This window comes from Candoia aspera, chromosome 12, assembly GCF_035149785.1.
Source record: "Candoia aspera isolate rCanAsp1 chromosome 12, rCanAsp1.hap2, whole genome shotgun sequence".
In the NCBI taxonomy this organism is placed as follows: Eukaryota; Metazoa; Chordata; class Lepidosauria; order Squamata; family Boidae; genus Candoia; species Candoia aspera.
Window position 1 is genome coordinate 2,677,021 of NC_086164.1, and position 18,406 is coordinate 2,695,426.

The following is an 18,406-nucleotide window of genomic DNA, read 5'->3' on the forward strand; positions in this document are numbered from 1 at the left end:
CCCTTTTTGCTGTTGCACCATTTGTCCCCCACCCCTACAGATACTGGTGATGGGTGGGGTTGCAGAAAGCATTGACAGGTGAGCCCAATACATCTTTCCACAATCACATTTCTCATCCAGAAAAGACAAGACTGTGTAGCAGTGTCCTTTTTCTAAGTAAGGAAGTAGCCTCATGCACAATCACCTGTCTGTGAGGTAGACCTATCATGAAGAGTAACCACTGAGTGTCCTTCTACTGATGGTTGGATGTGAATGATGATCATCTAAGGAAAGCATACCACTACAGTCTGTAGAGTCCATCCCATTTCTTCGGGTCTGTTTTGCTTCCATGGGAAGCTGATGCCCCTTCATTACCAATGATCTCTGGGTCTGCTTTGCTACTCTGCCTTTCCATATAAAAGGTTAGATGTGCCTCAAGGGAGACTACATTGAAGAGGAAGGCGGAAGCAGGAAGAGGAGATGGTCACATGAAAAAAACGAACATGGGCTTCATGCCAGACCTGGGATTATGGGACTGCAGCAATCCAAGGGGTGAGTTTCTGTTTCTTCATTTCCTTTTTTCAAGCAAGCAGCTAGCTAACCCATACAAACACACACCACCTCATTAGAGCCTGTCCGCTCTGAACGTATGGATAGAAATCACATTTTCAAAACCAGGCTTTGCTTCGCAGCACCTCCTCTTCAGAAAAAAGAACAGAAGCTGACGCTTAATATATTTAGGAAAACAAATCCTAGTAAGAGGCAGCTCTGATAGCCCTTTGGCTATCGCAAGAGCTGGCATCTCTGCTGGAGAAGAGCAGTGCAAGTCTTCTGCACATTTGCCTCAAGGTAATGTAGAAAAGACAAACAAACATCTGGGGAATCTATGGGGAAGCGGACCATACAGACTTTCCATTTATCTTCCTCTCTGGAGAGTTTATGAGAATGCAAAGGTTGGCCACAAGCAAGCTAGAAGATGGATGAGCCCACCAGGACACTCTTTGGGTTCCGTGAAGCAGCTTGGAAGCTGCATCATCCTAGAAAGATCCTATTCTGCTCTAATAAGCAGATAAATGCAGACCATCTCCTTTCGTGAGCTGATCTGGAAGCTTGGCCAGAAGATGAATACTGATTTTATTTCTTGATATATTTTAAATCTAGTCGATGTTATCTGGTTCCCAACTTCTCCCCACCTACTCTTTTCCACTGGACTTATCCAGGTTCCTGAATGTGCCAAGTTCTCGAGATCTATCCTTGGCCCACCATACATGGATCATTTTAGGGTATAGACAAAGTGGGGAAAGACAACTCACAAACAGCATGTATTGAGAGCAAGGAAGATGACCTTGATGGGGATATGCAAGCTCCATTGCCAAGGTGACAAAAGGTAAAACATTTTCTGAAGTCCAGAATGTCCAGATAACATTTGGAAGTGGCTGAGACAGATGCCTCCCTAAGTCACTGGACTATAAGGAGGAAGAGGTACAGCACAATCAGACTTACAGCATCCTCAATCAAAGCAGTTTTAGCCTTCCTGTGCTGTTGATTTCATAGTCTACTTAGTGGGCCTGACAGGATGTGCCCTCCTTCAGCAGTCCATTTGGGGCCCTCCCACAGCCTGTTCGTGTAAGAAAGAGAATTGTGCTGCCAAAGTATAAATTGTGAATCTCTTAAGGGCACTATTTTCTTTTCACTTTTTTCCCCTCCAAAATTAAGTGGAGTGGAGAATGGAAGTGGTTGATGTTGGGAAGAACCTAAAATTACATTTCTGAAAAATAGCCATTTTAACACTGAAAACTGATAGAGTAAGTTTGGGCTGTTTTCCTACAGGTTTTAAGGGTGGGTATGACAATGATTTGCCTCCCTGAGGACCTTCTGCTACTTATTCTCACCCTAAAATCCTCCAAAGTCCAAAATGAAAAGATTGAAGGAAAATCCCACTTTCCTTTTCCAGCAGCATCATTGTTGTAAAATCTTTTAATTTTGGGGAAGGCTGAGATGCAGGTTGAAGGCCCCCACCACTTCAGACATTCCCCTCCCAGGTTAGTAAATGGTTCAGGCTCTCCACTGAGTGAAGTGGAATTAATTGAGGGCTACTTCATAACGTTTTTCTACACTGAAATGTGTCAGGCAGCAATTTCTGCTAGCAAAAGTCTTCTAGAACAAGCGAAGCAGATCACATGGACTCCCAAAAGTGGGAAAAACACAAATAAACACCCCCCACTTTAGAAACCCATGCTTTGGAGGAATAAAAGGAGGTGAATATTGACAAATATGCATTTTTTTCCAGACCTACTGTCCTGCCTTACCCTCCCCACCAACAAGTACAATATTCTTGCAATCAGCACCACTTGTTTCCACTTCTGCAAGGATCGATATTCATTCAACATTTGTGGATTAGGTTACATTATCATTTCTCTTTTCTTGCCTGTGCTCTTTTGTGAATGGAAATACTGATCCTTGGAAGGAAGAAGGGAAGAAAATAGCATTTGTCCTTTATTGTTCATTTGTGCATTAGAATGAGGCAGAGTGACTGGTTGCTGTGATTCCAAAACATTTTCTGGAAGAATGATTTAATGATGACATATGTCCCTGAAACAGAGCAACAGAGTTGAGATGCTAAAGAAAATGCTTCAGGGTCTAGTGGCTGTGAGTGTGTGTGTTTGTGTGTGGAAAGGCAGAGAGAGAGAGACAGACAGACAGACAGACAGACAGAACCCGTTTTTAAGAAGGAAAGCTTGTTCAAATTCAGGAGAAGAAACTAATGAAGACATTTGCATTTGACCACATCAAGTTCGGTTCAACAAATATCCCAATGTAAAAAGAAAAGCAATGTTCTGTCAGGAGGCTAAACACCATGGGCCTCTTGGTGACATTTCTTTACACACCTGATCCGTGCATGGAAGATAGTGAATACACACTGCTTACCATTACATAATGCTACTATCACTCTCTCTGCAGATGTACAAAGAAATAGAACATTGAATACAGCCCAGATTTATTAAAACCCACTCAAGGTGGGCCATGTTTCTTTCCTTCTCAGAAATTGTCTAGGAGACGGACAACTGGTTACTCTTCTGATGTTGCTAGACTCTAGTTTCTAGCATTCTTTGCCCTTGGCCATGTCTGCTGGGGAGTTAAAGTGTAATTGATATATGGAGGCCTCCTATTAACCAGATGGTCACTAACACAGGGATTGACCAGTTTAGTAAGCCACTTTAAGCCTGAATGCTACCAGTTGCCCAACTGACTATCTCCAGTTTCTGCCTATGCCTGCTGAACCATAAATGAACCTTAAGACTTTCTCTGGCTGGACATGTGCATATGGTGTATGCTTAGCTGATGTTCATTTGCTCTCCTCCATTTATGGATGGCTTGACTGCACCATCAGGCAAGTCTATATCAAAATCCTTTTGCTTCCCGGTAAAAGATATTTCTCATCCACGAAGACACATTTGCAACACAAACAATCTTGTCCTGTGTATCAGGCAGAAAAATCAAATCCAAGAGGACAGCATTGTGTACGAAAAAAGAAGTCACGATCAGAAATACAGCTCCAACAGTCACCAAAACATACGCCCCTGGCTTCAACAAAATCCAATGGAGCAACCCAAGAGACAATTTTAGGAAGTCCCACTTTAACTCCAACAAAGCACTAAACAGCTGAAACTTCACAAAAATAATACCCAGCCTTTAAAACCATTTGTGGGGCTGCAACCTGTGGCACTGTGAAGTTATTGTCCTTGGAAAATGTTTCACTTGACACCTGATGCACAATTATGCATTCCAAATGGAAGTTGTCCATAAAAGTCAGAGCAGTTCACAGATTTGGGAACTCTCTTGTTCATACCTTAATCACAAGGGGTCAAACCTCAATGAAGTTCCATTTTTTTTTTAACCTGGATATCACTGTTGAAAGTATATCTGTAGCTACTATATCTATGTTCATACCAGTTCCACTCCTACTGCTGTCAGGCAGCCTTCCTTGTGCATTGGACTCAAAATCCCATCACCCCCAACCAACATGCTGGCTGTGAGGATGGGAGTTGTAATTTAACATTTCTGGAGACTAAGCCTCAAGGGAAGGAGAACGTTATTACAGAGGATATTATTGTAATAGTCAGCAGAGCAAAGACCTGTGCTTTGGGAGAACACTCACATATGTAAGAGCCAAGTAAGAAATATGTGCCCATCTGAAAGTGACTTGAAACTTTTTACTGCAGTCAGCCATCCAGAAGAATGGACAGATGCCTTTTCATTTCGATACATCATCATCAGGTCACTGTTCAGATTTGATGGACCTGTTTGGCGATGGATGCTTGTATCAGAACTAAATGATGGAAAGGGAGGCCAAAGGCTTGGATACTTTCTTCATGGAACTACAAAGTGTTACCTCTACTTGTAGTGCCCTTGGTTGGACCCAAACCACGTTAGTTGCATTTAAGCATGATCTGACGTAGGGATGCAACAATTTAGCATAGATCAAGGCCGGTATGTTTGCTTGGGAAGGAACAGAGATATTGCAACTTTAGGTAGGTAGCTTGAATGAATCTGAGTGGTGCCCTAACCCTGACCCTAACCCTAACCCTAACCCTAACCCTAACCCTAACCCTGACCCTGACCCTGACCCTAATCCTAACCCTAACCCTAACCCTAACCCAACCACACTTTGTCACACCTTCCTCACCAGCCCAGATCATCCAAGTCTAAATACCAAATCATCTGAGAAATCCGCTTATGCAGACAAGCCCAAAAAGAATTCATTTGCTAAATAACCATAGATGGAAGCTGGTGTAAAACATGCAAAGTCTTACCAGATAGAATTGAGGCAATAATGGAAAACACACAAGAGAAAACATTATAGAAATACCAAGAATTCAGCTGTCCCAAAACAAAACAAAAAAACAAGGAAAGATGGTTTAATCTCATATACTAACCCAACAGGCAAATAAGACCAGAGTTTGCTCTTAAGTAATAAACAAGCAAGTCATCAACCATCAAACGATATCTGATATCATCTCTGGCTAATGAATTAAACAAAGAAGAGGAGAGAAACATTCCAGTTTTGCTCAATGACATGCAATATACTTTCCAAAATGCAACTGGGCATGCAGAAAATCTTATCCTGCTTTGCCAAACTACAGTTTGTACAAGCAATTTTGGGGAGGCCAGGAAAAAGCAGTGCACAAAGAAAGCTTTCATGACATGGAAAAGGGCCCAAGAATTAAGTTTCAAGTACAGTGTAATAATTCTCCCCAGCTCAGGGCAACATTAAAAGCATCAAGATAACTCTGTGGATTAATGAAGGGGTTGGAGCTGGGAAGAATCCGGAAACTCTAAGATGCTCTTTTAGAAAAGCAAGCAAATTTTGGCAGCCAGAAGGCAAATTGAATGACATGAATGGAGAGACCGTTTTGAATGGCTTGAAGAGACAAACATCTTATTTACAGTTATAAAGTTCCCAATTTTCTGTAATGGGGACTTACTGCCTTTACGGGCTCTATCAAACATTTATAAGCAAGCAAAAAACAAGGAGTTGATACGAACTCTAAGCAGCTTCTCATAACCTGTTGCATTAGATGCAGGCCAGAAGGGAAGGTAAGAGACTCAACAGGCCAGGCAAATTCTTTCCAGAAAACAAGAAAAGAAGAAATGAAAAAGAAGAGGAGGAAAGAATCAAAGGAGGAGGAGAAAAACCAAACTGGGTAAAAACAAAGAAAGATCTATGGAGCACAAACCTTCGGGTTCTGTATTTTCTTTGAGGTGGACTTGCTTCAGAGGACAACAGAAGATTTCATGGCATTTAGTTCGGAAAGGGGACTGTCCTTTCTTTAGCTCCGTAGATTGGATGGAATCTTGCCGTAACATAATATATTCCTGTGTGCCAGGACAGGCGTCATCCATAACTGCGGTTACCACATAACAAAATGAACTTAAGTTAGAACGAAAGGATAAAACAAAGAAAAAGAAAACAAAGAAAAATCTAGAGAAGGAAATCAAGTCTGTCATGATCAGGGAAGGGTGGTGGGAATCGAGGGACAGGAGGGAAGGGAGAACATTGGTAGAAGGAAAAGAAAAAGGCAGTGGATTAACGTACTCTGGTTGGATGAAGGAGAGAGCGGAGAACATAAAGGGCAGAGTGGTTTACTCCTACATACTTACATCAGCCTTACTCGCAGCTTCTATTTCACATCACCCCTTTCACAACATGGGAACACTGGGATCGTGTATTTTAAACCATTATTCTGGGAAGTCCTGGCTAAGTGAGGTATTTACCGAACACACCGCTTTTCCCCTGGGGCTAACTTTTGGGAAACGGTCATGCAGATTACAAGGTGCAACAGGAGCCATTTTTTAATTACCACATCCACAGGTCCCTACATTCAACAAAGCAAAAGATGATCTGATCAACCCCCCCAACATGGCAGGCATAAGGTTACTAAGAAAGTACCCTCTTAAGTTCTTTTGCACAAGAAGGATTCTATTCACTTAGCCATTCCAGAGAGGCTGTGATAACTTAGACTTAGTAACAGGAAACTAAGGTACAACACTGTTTCTTGAATCATTGCTACTGCTGAAGTCTGCAGGACTGGTCCAAAAATCAAGATGGTAGCCGTGACGATGCAATGCATATAAAAACCAGGAAGAGTTTCAATTGTGCTATTGTGGTTAGCCATCTTGACTTTTTGGACCATATCTGCAGACAACCTTGGCTGGACCCTTTTTAAAACATTCTAACAGTGCTCAAATAACCAGTTGTGAAGGAGGACATGTGCCTACGCATGTGTCATTAAATCACCATCTTAGTTGCATTCCAAACCCTGCATCATTTAGTTTCGTTTAGTTTCACCATGTTAGTTCACTTCAAAACCATAAATCCTGAGAACATTTACTTGGAAACACCATAGTAAAGGTAAAGGTTTCCCTTGACGTAAAGTCCAGTCGTGTCCGACTCTAGGGGGCGGTGCTCATCTCCGTTTCTAAGCCTTAGAGCCGGTGTTGTCCATAGACATTTTCCGGGTCATGTGGCCAGCATGACGACACGGAACGCCGTTACCTTCCCGCCGAAGCGGTACCTATTGATCTACTCACATTTGCATGTTTTCGAACTGCTAGGTGAGCAGGAGCTGGGACTAGCAACGGGAGCTCACCCCGCCGCGTGGTTTCGAACTGCCGACCTTCCGATCGGCAGCTCAGCGGTTTAACCCGCAGCGCCACCGCGTCCCATTTGGAAACACCATGGAAACACCATGGCTGGGGCATAAATATAACAAAACAAGGAGATAAACACCTTCCTGCTTACAATCCAAAACTGCACATTATGGGTCCCAGGAAGCTGTACCACATGGTCTTCCAAAGCTGTAGTTAGACTTTGCATTCTCTGTGCCTGCCCTTCCATTCTGTAACACCGAAATCCTAACCCAACCTCGGTTGTGAAAAGACCCACAAAGCCCTGCCTTAGCTAATTCTTTACAAATTAGCAAAATCTAGGAATGAAGGTTAGGAAAAAATAACAATGTTTTTTTTTTAAGGGGATGGGAAGCACAAACCAAAAGGAAGTCTACTTTTTCTTGGGATGATAGAAATACAGTAGCTATGCTCATGAAACCACCCTTAGAACATTAAAGCCAGACCCCAAGGCCTAGCACATAAATGTAGGACTTTAATTACCACTCCAGTGCAGCCATTCGGGTGAAATGTTCAACCACCTTCCATCAAAGGAAGGTCTGGTCATCTAGGAATAAGTGTTCAAGTGTGCTACCAAAGTAGAGGTTGCTAGAAGTATATAGGCAGAGAACTTTGGCAAGGGGGTCAAGCGTGAGGCATGTCATTGTCACATTCTCTTTTTAAAGGAAACAAATATGAAATGATGGGAAAGGGAAGACCCCTCCCTTCCCAATGTATTAATAAAATGTTGGAAGGATTGGAACAGCACAAGTAAACAAAGGATGGCATAACTTCCTGAAAGACAGGCACATGCTGGCTGGACCTATGAGTTATGAAGACCTGGGAGATGGATCATAGGTTGCTATGTGCAGAATCTGGAACACACTGACATTGGAACCCACTGCAACCAAGGGCATCACAAATATCTCAAAGCAGCAACTACAACAAATAACTACTAGGGGGAAAGGAAAATGGTTACACTTCCCCACTGGTGCACCAAGCTCCTGCTGCAGGCCTCTCACTCAGGGCTGTATGTCTTGACAGCTAAAGATAAATGCCTGTGAAAGAAAAATATTGTTGCATTGCTGGGCTCTACAATGTCTCCCCTTCAGCAAAGGATCGTTACCTTGTCGTGGTGCTGGAGCTTGAGCACCTCAATGATGCCATGAACTAAACTGTGAAGGGCCACCCAAGACGGGAAGGTCGTGACAGAGAGGTCAGGCTAAATGCAATCCCTGGGGAAGGTAATGGCAACCCACCCCAGTATTCTTGCCGTGAAAACTAAATGGATCAGTACAACCAGAGATATGTCGGTATACCATCGGAAGATGAGACCCCCAGGTCGGAAGATGGTCAAAATGCTACTGGGGAGGAACAGAGGATGAGTTCAACTAGCCCCAGACGTGATGACGCAGCTAGCTCAAAGCCGAAAGGACGGCTAGCGGCCGACGGTGCTGGTGGTGAACGGCGAATCCGATGTTCTAAGGATCAACACACCATTGGAACCTGGAATGTAAGATCTATGAGCCAGGGCAAATTGGATGTGGTTATTGGTGAGATGTCAAGATTAAAGATAGACATTTTGGGCGTCAGTGAATTGAAATGGACTGGAATGGGCCACTTCACATCAAATGACCACCAGATCTACTACTGTGGACAAGAGGACCACAGAAGAAATGGAGTAGCCTTCATAATTAATAGTAAAGTGGCTAAAGCAGTGCTTGGATACAATCCAAAAAACAACAGAATGATCTCAATTCGAATTCAGGGCAAGCCATCTAACATCACAGTGATCCAAATATACGCCCCAACCACAGATGCTGAAGAAGCTGAAGTAGAGCAGTTCTATGAGGATCTGCAGCACCTACTGGACAATACGCCTAAAAGAGATGTTATTTTCATCATGGGAGACTGGAATGCTAAGGTGGGCAGTCAAATGACACCTGGAATTACAGGTAAGCATGGCCTGGGAGAACAAAACGAAGCAGGACGTAGGCTGATAGAATTTTGCCAAGACAACTCACTCTGCATAACAAACACCCTCTTCCATCAACCTAAGAGACATCTTTATACATGGACTTCACCAGATGGACAACACCGAAATCAGATTGACTACATCCTTTGTAGCCAAAGGTGGCGGTCATTTACACAGTCAGTAAAAACAAGACCTGGAGCTGACTGTAGTTCCGATCATGAACTTCTTCTTGCACAATTTAGGATCAGACTAAAGAGATTAGGGAAGACCCACAGATCATCTAGATATGAGCTCACTAATATTCCTAAGGAATATGCAGTGGAGGTGAAGAATAGATTTAAGGGACTGGACTTAGTAGATAGGGTCCCGGAAGAACTCTGGACAGAAGTCTGCAACATTGTTCAGGAGGCGGCAACAAAATACATCCCAAAGAAAGAGAAAACCAAGAAGGCAAAATGGCTGTCTGCTGAGACACTAGAAGTAGCCCAAGAAAGAAGGAAAGCAAAAGGCAACAGTGATAGGGGGAGATATGCCCAATTACATGCAAAATTCCAGAGGTTAGCCAGAAGAGATAAGGAATTATTTTTAAACAAGCAATGCGCGGAAGTGGAAGAAGACAATAGAATAGGAAGGACAAGAGACCTCTTCCAGAAAATTAGAAACATTGGAGGTAAATTCCAGGCAAAAATGGGTATGATCAAAAACAAAGATGGCAAGGACCTAACAGAAGAAGAAGAGATCAAGAAAAGGTGGCAAGAATATACAGAAGACCTGTATAGGAAGGATAACAATATTGGGGATAGCTTTGACGGTGTGGTCAGTGAGCTAGAGCCAGACATCCTGAAGAGTGAGGTTGAATGGGCCTTAAGAAGCATTGCTAATAACAAGGCATCAGGAGACGACGGCATCCCCGCTGAACTGTTCAAAATCTTGCAAGGTGATGCTGTCAAGGTAATGCATGCTATATGCCAGCAAATTTGGAAAACACAAGAATGGCCATCAGACTGGAAAAAATCAACTTATATCCCCATACCAAAAAAGGGAAACACTAAAGAATGTTGAAACTATCGAACAGTGGCACTCATTTCACATGCCAGTAAGGTAATGCTCAAGATCCTGCAAGGTAGACTTCAGCAATTCATGGAGCGAGAATTGCCAGATGTACAAGCTGGGTTTAGAAAAGGCAGAGAGTGCCTTGGACTGCAAGAAGATCAAACCAGTCCATACTCCAGGAAATAAGGCCAGACTGCTCACTGGAGGGAGTGATATTAAAGGCAAAACTGAAATACTTTGGCCACATAATGAGAAGACAGGACACCCTGGAGAAGATGCTGATGCTAGGGAGAGTGGAAGGCAAAAGGAAGAGGGGCCGACCAAGGGCAAGATGGATGGATGGTATTCTAGAGGTGATGGACTCATCCCTGGGGGAGCTGGGGTTGTTGACGACTGACAGGAAGCTCTGGTGTGGGCTGGTCCATGAAGTCATGAAGAGTCGGAAGTGACTAAACAAATAAACAACAAACAATGTCTCCCAACACTTGGAAGGTTGGATGGTGGGAGAAGTCTGTATTTTCAGGCATGAACCAATCAAACCTAGTTATGGTGTTAGGCAATGTAGTTGAACTTCCAAGATCTTTCTGGAAATCACCTACATCCAGATTGGCTAGAAAGAACATAGGTGTTTTTCCACTGCCTTTCTGGCCTTGATGACACAGAAAGCTACCTCATAGCAGCTCAGATTGCCTGCCCACCTGGTTCATCACTGTCTAGGCTAGATGGGTTGGCATGACATGCTTACTTAATCACGATTCATCTATTCATTTTAGTGCCAAATACTACAGTCTCCTGGCAGGTTTCAAGAAGATCTAAAATGCTAATAGAAATCACAGAGATTTCCCCACCCCTCAAAACAACAACTGAAATTGACAATTAAAAGCCTATTACTTACAAAGCCAATTTTTAAGGGCTGTTTCAAAAGCCCACAAAGAAATTAGTCCCTTCAAAGCAGAGAGAGAATTCCAGAGAACTGGGGGGTGGGCGCGGGGAAGGGCTGCAGAAAAGACTTGACCCCCAGTTACCATGACATGAGATTGCAGCTAGTGTGGGCTATACCACCCCCCACTTGCTGAGATGATCTGAATGGGAAGGGAGATCATAGAGAAAGGGGCATTCTTAAAATAGCCTGGATGTAAGGCATAAGGCATGACATCTTCTCTGAGTCAAGCTTATGACTGTAGAATGCAGTTTTCTCTGTAATACAGGTAGACCTCGCTTAACGACCACAATTGGAACTGGAATTTCAGTTGCTAAGCAAAGCGGCCATTAAGTGAATCTGATTTTATGATCTTTTTTGTGGTGGGCATTAAGCAAACCACATGGTTGTTAAGCAAATCAACGTGGCTCCCCATTGAGTCTGCTTGCCAGAAGTTGGCCAGGAAGGTAAAAAATGTGGCCATGGGACATTGTGATGGTCGTAAGTGTGAGGACCAACTGTAAGTCTGGTTTTCCAGCATCGTAAGTCTGAATCCATCACTACACAAATGGTTGTTAAGTGAGAACTACCTGTAACGCTGAAATGGTTGGCCATTGCTTTTGCCACCTTTTGACTAAATTAATCCTATTTTGCTGGGTTTGCATGAAATACTGATCCCTAAACAAGCCATAGGGGTTGGATTTGCTCAACACCCTGGCCTGAAATGTGCTGGTTCCTTCTTCTCATGAGATCCTAGGAACTGAATCTTTTGCATTCCACCAGGAGCGTCCACAGGATATGATCAAAAAAGTCAAGATGATAGCAGTGATGGTAGGATGGAAGCGCTGCCTCTTTTTTCTTTATGTGCCCCAAAGGTGGCCCACCTGTAAGCCATGCTCCCCAGCTACTGACTTGTTTATTCCAGAAAATGAGAAGCATCACATGTCAGAGTGGGGTGTGCGCTGGATTTAGAGAGAAAATATGAAAGCAGGAAACTGCATCATGGTGACAAATCTGTCATGCGCTGCCTACCTCTGAATAACGTTCAGACACTGGGTTGCAAAGCAGGCTCTGGTTTATTTCAGGATAGGTACAACGTTGTTAGAAAAAGCTGAGAGTGACAGGAGCGCGCCGGTGCGGGGTTTAAATACCCCGCGCCGGTCAGCGCCCCCTCGCTCTCGGTCACGTCACCCCCCTTTGTCCCATGCGTTGCCCTGCCATTGGTTGAGGGTTTCTAGGATCGCCCATCCTCAGGTTTTCATTCTTCTGCTGATTGCTTTCAGCTGGGCGATCCCCGTGGTATTGCTGCTGATGGCTTGGGTGGCTCCGTGATCCGTTTATCTATTGTTTGTTAGCCGTTAGTCGTTGTGGGTTGATGGCTACTTAACTTGTACCCCTTCACCTATTTCCTTGTCATTGTCATGAGTGCCATTGCGCTGATTACTTTAGCTCAACGGCACTCATGACATACTGCCCCCTTTCCGAATAGTGTTCTCCCCCGGGTTTCTGGGTTTCCCCCATGGAGCTGTCAAAACGCCATTTTTTTTTTTTTTTTTTTTTTTTTTTTCAAAGTTCCCGCCGGAGTAGTTGTCGCCCCTCCCTTTGCTCCTCCCTCTACCACGTGCCTTCCCAGGGTGTGTCCATGGTGCGCATGCTCGGGTTCTGACCTGGCGTGCGCATGCTCCAACCACACCCTGTTTGTTTGGCTCAGTTCGGCGAGGCGAGAGGCGTGGCTGGTCGGGTGCTGCTCAGCTCCAGGTAGGGCCCTTTTTTGCTTATTTGGAGTGCGTCGCCTTTGTTGTGTCTCCTGGGCGTTGCCCCCAGGTTGCCCTGTTGACTTGCTTGCCACTCCCCCGCGGCCAGGGGGCGGGGGGAGGGTGCTGGCGATCGTTTGTCACCACCCCGTGGGCCCGGGGCGGGGGGAGTGAGTCCCGGGGGGGGGAAGGTCCACCCAAGTCGCGGGCTTGGGGGGGGGCCCCTTCCCTTGGGGCACGGGAGGCGGGGGGAGGCCTGCGGGGGGGGGGGGTTGGTTTTGCTGACCTTGATTGCGGTTTGTCGGGGTATGCCCGGTGGAATGCTCTGGTCAGGTCAGGCGCTTTAACGTTGTGCGCCGCCACCCATTCCGGGTGGGGGAAGTGTTTCCACCTGACCAGATAGTGTAGGGTTCCTCGTTGCTTGCGTGAGTCGAGGATGTCCCTTATCTCGAAGTGGTGTTGCCCGTCGATCATAAGCGGTGCGGGCTGAGGCGTGCTTGGGTGCCATCGGGAGGTGGTTGCCGGTTTTAGGAGGCTGGTGTGGAACACCGGGTGGAGCCTCCGGAGGTTGTGTGGCAGGTCCAGGCGTATTGCTACCGGGTTCACTATTTGCGTGACTCGGAACGGCCCGATGTACTTAGGCCCCAGTTTTTTCGAGGGTTGGGTTGACTTTAGGAACTTGGTGGAGAGATAGGCCATGTCCCCCGCCTGGAACGTCGGTTGTTGGCGCCGGTGCTTGTCGGCCTGCTCTTTGTAAGCAGCCTGTGCCTCCTTCAGCGCCGCCGTGATTACTGGCCATGCTTCCGCGATCTTCCGTCCCCAGTCGCTGGCGTCCACCTGGGGTTCCGGGGGTTGAGGTAGCTCCGGTATGGGGACGAAGTCGCGCCCCGAGACTACTTCGAACGGGGTTTTTCCCGTGCTCGTGTGGACGGCGTTGTTGTATGCGACTTCGGCGAACGGGAGCAGTTCAGCCCAGTCGTCCTGGTGGTAGTTCGTATAGGATCGTATAAATTGCTCTAAGGTGGCATTAAGAACCTCAGTGGCTCCGTCCGTCTGCGGATGCCAAGCCGTAGACAGGGCCTGTTGGGTCCCCGTCAGCTTCAAGAAGGCCCGCCAGAATTTGGAGGTGAACTGTGTGCCCCTGTCGGTCACCACACGTGCGGGACATCCGTGTAGCCTGTACACGTGGATGAGGAAGAGTTTGGCTAGTTGTTGTGAGGATGGGACTGACGCGCAGGGGATGAAGTGGGCCTGCTTTGAGAAGTAGTCCTTCACCACCCAAATGGCCGTTTTCTTCTGGCTGGGTGGGAGGTCCACTATAAAATCCATAGAGATTTCCTCCCATGGGCGGGAGGGTTCTGCCACCCGTTGCAATAGCCCCGCGGGTTTGCCTGGTGCCCGTTTGGCCCGAGCGCACGTTGGGCAGGACGCCACGTAGGTTTTTACGTCTCGCCTGAGCGCGGGCCACCAGAATTGCCGCCGTGTTAGGTGTAGGGTCTTGAGGAACCCAAAGTGTCCCGCTTGCTTGGCGTCGTGTGACCTATGCAAGATCGCCTGGCGTTGCGAGTCCGGGACGTAGATTCTGCCTTCCCCCCATGCTAGGTCTTGCGCCATCGTTACCTTGTCGGGGTTTGCCAGGAACCAGGGGTCGGTTTTGAGGGCGGCGGCGAGGTCCGTGCGCATTCCCCCTGGTAGTTGCGGTTGCCTTCTTTCCGTCGCCGGTTGTCCCGCCGTCGGCTGCGCCGTAGCGTCGAGCTGCCTCCGTGCGCCGCTTCGGGTGGTCACGGCCATCCCCAGTTGCGAGGCGGATAGGACCGTCCCAATGGTGTCTGGGGCGGGCTCTTCGTCTTGGGGCAGCCGGGAGAGGGCGTCGGCCAGGAAGTTCTTCTTGCCCGGCATGAACTTCAACTGGAAATCAAAGCGGCTGAAGAATTGTGCCCATCGGACCTGTTTTGGGCTAAGGCGTCTAGGCGTTCGTAGGGCCTCGAGGTTCCGGTGGTCCGTCCAGACCTCGAATGGTTGGGTGGCTCCCTCGAGTAGGTGACGCCATGCTTCTAGTGCCGATTTCACCGCAAAGGCTTCTTTCTCCCAGACGTGCCATCGCCTCTCTGTCTCGGAGAACTTCCTTGACAGGTAGGCGCATGGTTTCAGGAGCCCCGTGGAGTCTTTTTGTAGGAGGATGGCTCCCAGGGAGAAGTCTGAGGCGTCGGCTTGGACCACGAACGGCCGTTCTGGGTCCGGGTGCGCGAGGATTGGCTCCGTCGTGAACAGCGCTTTCAGCTTGTCGAATGCGGTCTGGCACGCGGGAGTCCAATTCAGCACTGTGCCTGGGTTCTTGGCGCGTCTGGTGTCCCCCACCCCTTTGGTTTTGAGGAGGTCCGTTAAGGGTAGGGCTATCTCAGCGAACCCCCGGGCGAAGGACCTGTAGAAATTCGCGAATCCCAGGAAGCTCTGTAGTTGCCGTCTGTTGCGGGGCCGCTCCCAGTTTAGTACCGCTTCGACTTTTGCGGGGTCCATCTCGATGCCGTCCCCGGAGATTCGATACCCCAAATAGTCTAGGCGGTCTTTGTGAAACTCGCACTTTGTGGGCTTTGCATAGAGCTGCGCCCTTCTGAGCTTGTCGAGGACTTGCCTGACTAAGGTTACGTGTTCCTCGTATGTTTTTGTGTAAATCAGGACGTCGTCGATGTAGACCAGGACCCCTTTAAACAGATGTTCATGCAGTACCTCATTGATGAGCTGCATGAACACCCCAGGGGCCCCCGCGAGTCCGAAGGGCAGTACCTTGTACTGGAAAGCGCCTAGGGGGCAGTTGAACGCCGTCTTCCATTCGTCCCCCTCCCTGATTCGGATGCGATAGTACGCCTCGCGCAGGTCCAATTTGGAAAAGACTTTGCCCGTGGACAGGTGGGCGAGCATGTCCTTCACCAGGGGTAAGGGGTATTTGTTGGACAGGGAAGCCGCGTTTAGGCCCCGGTAGTCGGTACAGAGCCGTAGGGTCCCGTCTTTCTTCTCCCGGAATAGGACGGGGGCTCCGACCGGTGAGCATGCTGGCTCTATAAATCCCCTGTCTAGGTTTTTATCGATGAACTCCCGGAGGGTTGCCATCTCCTTCGGGGTCATCGAATAGATCTTTGGTCTAGGTAGGGGGACGTCGGGCAGTAGGTCGATTCGGCAATCCGTCTTGCGGTGGGGGGGTAGTTGGTCTGCCTCTGCTTCTCCGAAGACCTCGGAGAAGTCGGCGTATTGTTCCGGTAGGTCTGCAGTGGTAGCGGCGTTGTCTTGTGTGGTCGCCTCCGCTCGTCCTACCGTGGGGTTGCTTTTGCCAGCTGGTACTGGTGCTCGATACTCGCCGTCGCCGAATGTGAAGGTGCGGGTCGCCCAGTTGATCCGCGGGTTGTTTTTCGCGAGCCATGGCATCCCCAGGACTGCAATGGGCCGTCCGATGGGCGTGACTACGAACGATGTGCGCTCGGTGTGAGTGCCCATTTGCAGGGTGACCGGCTCGGTTTGTAGCGTGGCTGGTTTCCCCCCCGCTGTGGAGCCGTCCAGCTGGTGGAATGCCAGCGGCGTGGGGAGGGGGAAGCAGCGGAGTTCGAGTTTGGCGACTAGGTCGGGGTGGATAAGGTTTTTTGAGCACCCCGAGTCCACTAGTGCCGCGGCCGTGGTGGCTCTGTTGCCGGCAGAGAGTTGAATTGCTGCCAATATTACGGAGCTTTTGTCGTTTCGTTGAGGTGGTTCGCGTTGCTGTCCCGCCGCCTGCCTCGCCACGCGTTTCAGGGCAAGCGGGGAGCATTTCCCGCCGGCTGGTCGGGGTCGGTATTGTCCTCTTCTCCCCAGTAAGCGTCCCAGCCCTCTTCCGGTGTCGCTGTGGCCACGGTCATTCGGCGGTGAGGGGGCGGCCCCGGGTTGGGTGGTTTGGGGCTAATTTTCGGGGCGGGCTTGGGCGCGCTGGTCGGCGGTCGGTTGGCGAAGCAGTCCGCCGTCTTGTGCCCTAATTTGCCACACCTCCCGCAGGGCTCCCGGTTGAACTTCTTTTTAGGGTATATGGGGCCGGCCATCCCCCCGTGTGGTGCGGGTACCTTTTTCCCGACGTAGTTTGTGTCTTCCGTGGTTGTCATAAGGAAGGTGCGGTGCGCGTGTTCGGCTTTCCCCGCGAGGTGGATCCACCCGTGTAACGTTTCTGGGTCGTCGCGGTAGAGGGCCCATTGGAGAACGTCGCGGTTGAGCCCCTTTTTGAAGATTTCCAGCAGGGTGGTCTCAGACCAGTCGCAGACCTTTCCCGCGAGGGCTTTGAACTCCAGGGCGTAGTCAGGGACCGTGCGTGCGCCCTGTTTAAGTCTCTGGAGTGCGCTTTTCGCCCGTACTTTGGCTAGGGGGTCTTCGAAATAGTTTTTCATCTCGTTGATGAAAGCAGGGAAGGTGGCGAGGGCGGGGGAGCTGGACTCGTACAGTTGGACGTACCAGTCCGCCGCCCTGTCTTGGAGTTTGATTGCCACGGCGCCGATCTTGTCGGCCTCGGAGTCATAGGAGTGTCCGTGCCTCCCCATGAACTCCCTAGCGTTGGTGACGAAAAACGAGAGTTTTGAGGGGGTCCCATCGAAGAAGATGGGGAAGTCCTTTGGGGCCCGGGCGTTTTGCGCGGCCCCGCCTCTCGCTTCCCGGGATGTGGTGTCGGCCGCCTGTGCCGTCTGCTGGCTTTCCGCTGGCTCGTGTGGGTTCGGTGCTTCGCTCGGGGTGTGGGCTTGTGCGGGGACGTCATTGGGTGGCGCGGGGGGCATAAGCGCCTGGAGCATGGTCCGGAGTTCCGTCAGCTGAGCCCGCATGGCCGCGAGTTCAGCTCGTGCCTCCTCGTCCACAGCCCGCACCGCCGCTGGGGCCGGTTCCGTTGGCGCGTCCTCGGGGGGGGGGGGTTCATCGTCCCTCCGCCGCGGGTCCGCTTCCTCCTCCGTCTGATGGGTGTCTCCGTCGTCCTCCTCCGTGTCGAGCACCGTGGGGCTGTCGCTCCACGCCCGTTGCTGGGGTGCGATGTGGGGCGCGGGGTCCTCCGCTGGTTTCGGAAGTCGTGCTGCTCCCTCCCGCGGTCGGGTTGCCTCCGTCGCCATCTCCCCTTGGGGTTGGAGCTGAGGCTCGGGTCGGGTGGGGCGGGCGTCCATGGCTCCGGGAGTCCGCGGTGCCTCTGGCCTCGGTCGGTCCTCCTCTGTCTCTTGCCGCGCGGCTCGCCCTCCTTGCCCGCGCCGTTCCGGCCTCATCTTGCTGGTCTTCTCGCCGTCTACTCCTCCCGCGGCTCGTTGTCGTCCGGTGGGGCTCGGCGAGGCTGAGTTTATGACTCTCAGCTTTATGTCATGCGCTGCCTACCTCTGAATAACGTTCAGACACTGGGTTGCAAAGCAGGCTCTGGTTTATTTCAGGATAGGTACAACGTTGTTAGAAAAAGCTGAGAGTGACAGGAGCGCGCCGGTGCGGGGTTTAAATACCCCGCGCCGGTCAGCGCCCCCTCGCTCTCGGTCACGTCACCCCCCTTTGTCCCATGCGTTGCCCTGCCATTGGTTGAGGGTT

At 49.2% G+C, this 18,406-nt stretch overlaps 1 protein-coding gene across 1 annotated transcript in view; it reads right to left on the reverse strand.

Moving 5' to 3' along the window:
• The window catches only part of FGF13 (fibroblast growth factor 13), a 128,113-nt gene that overhangs the window by 53,649 nt on the left and 56,058 nt on the right, over positions 1-18,406 (reverse strand). The window contains exon 2 of the mRNA XM_063313585.1: positions 5,718-5,885. Coding sequence (XP_063169655.1) covers positions 5,718-5,885 — 168 coding nt within the window. The remainder of the gene's footprint in view (positions 1-5,717; positions 5,886-18,406) is intronic.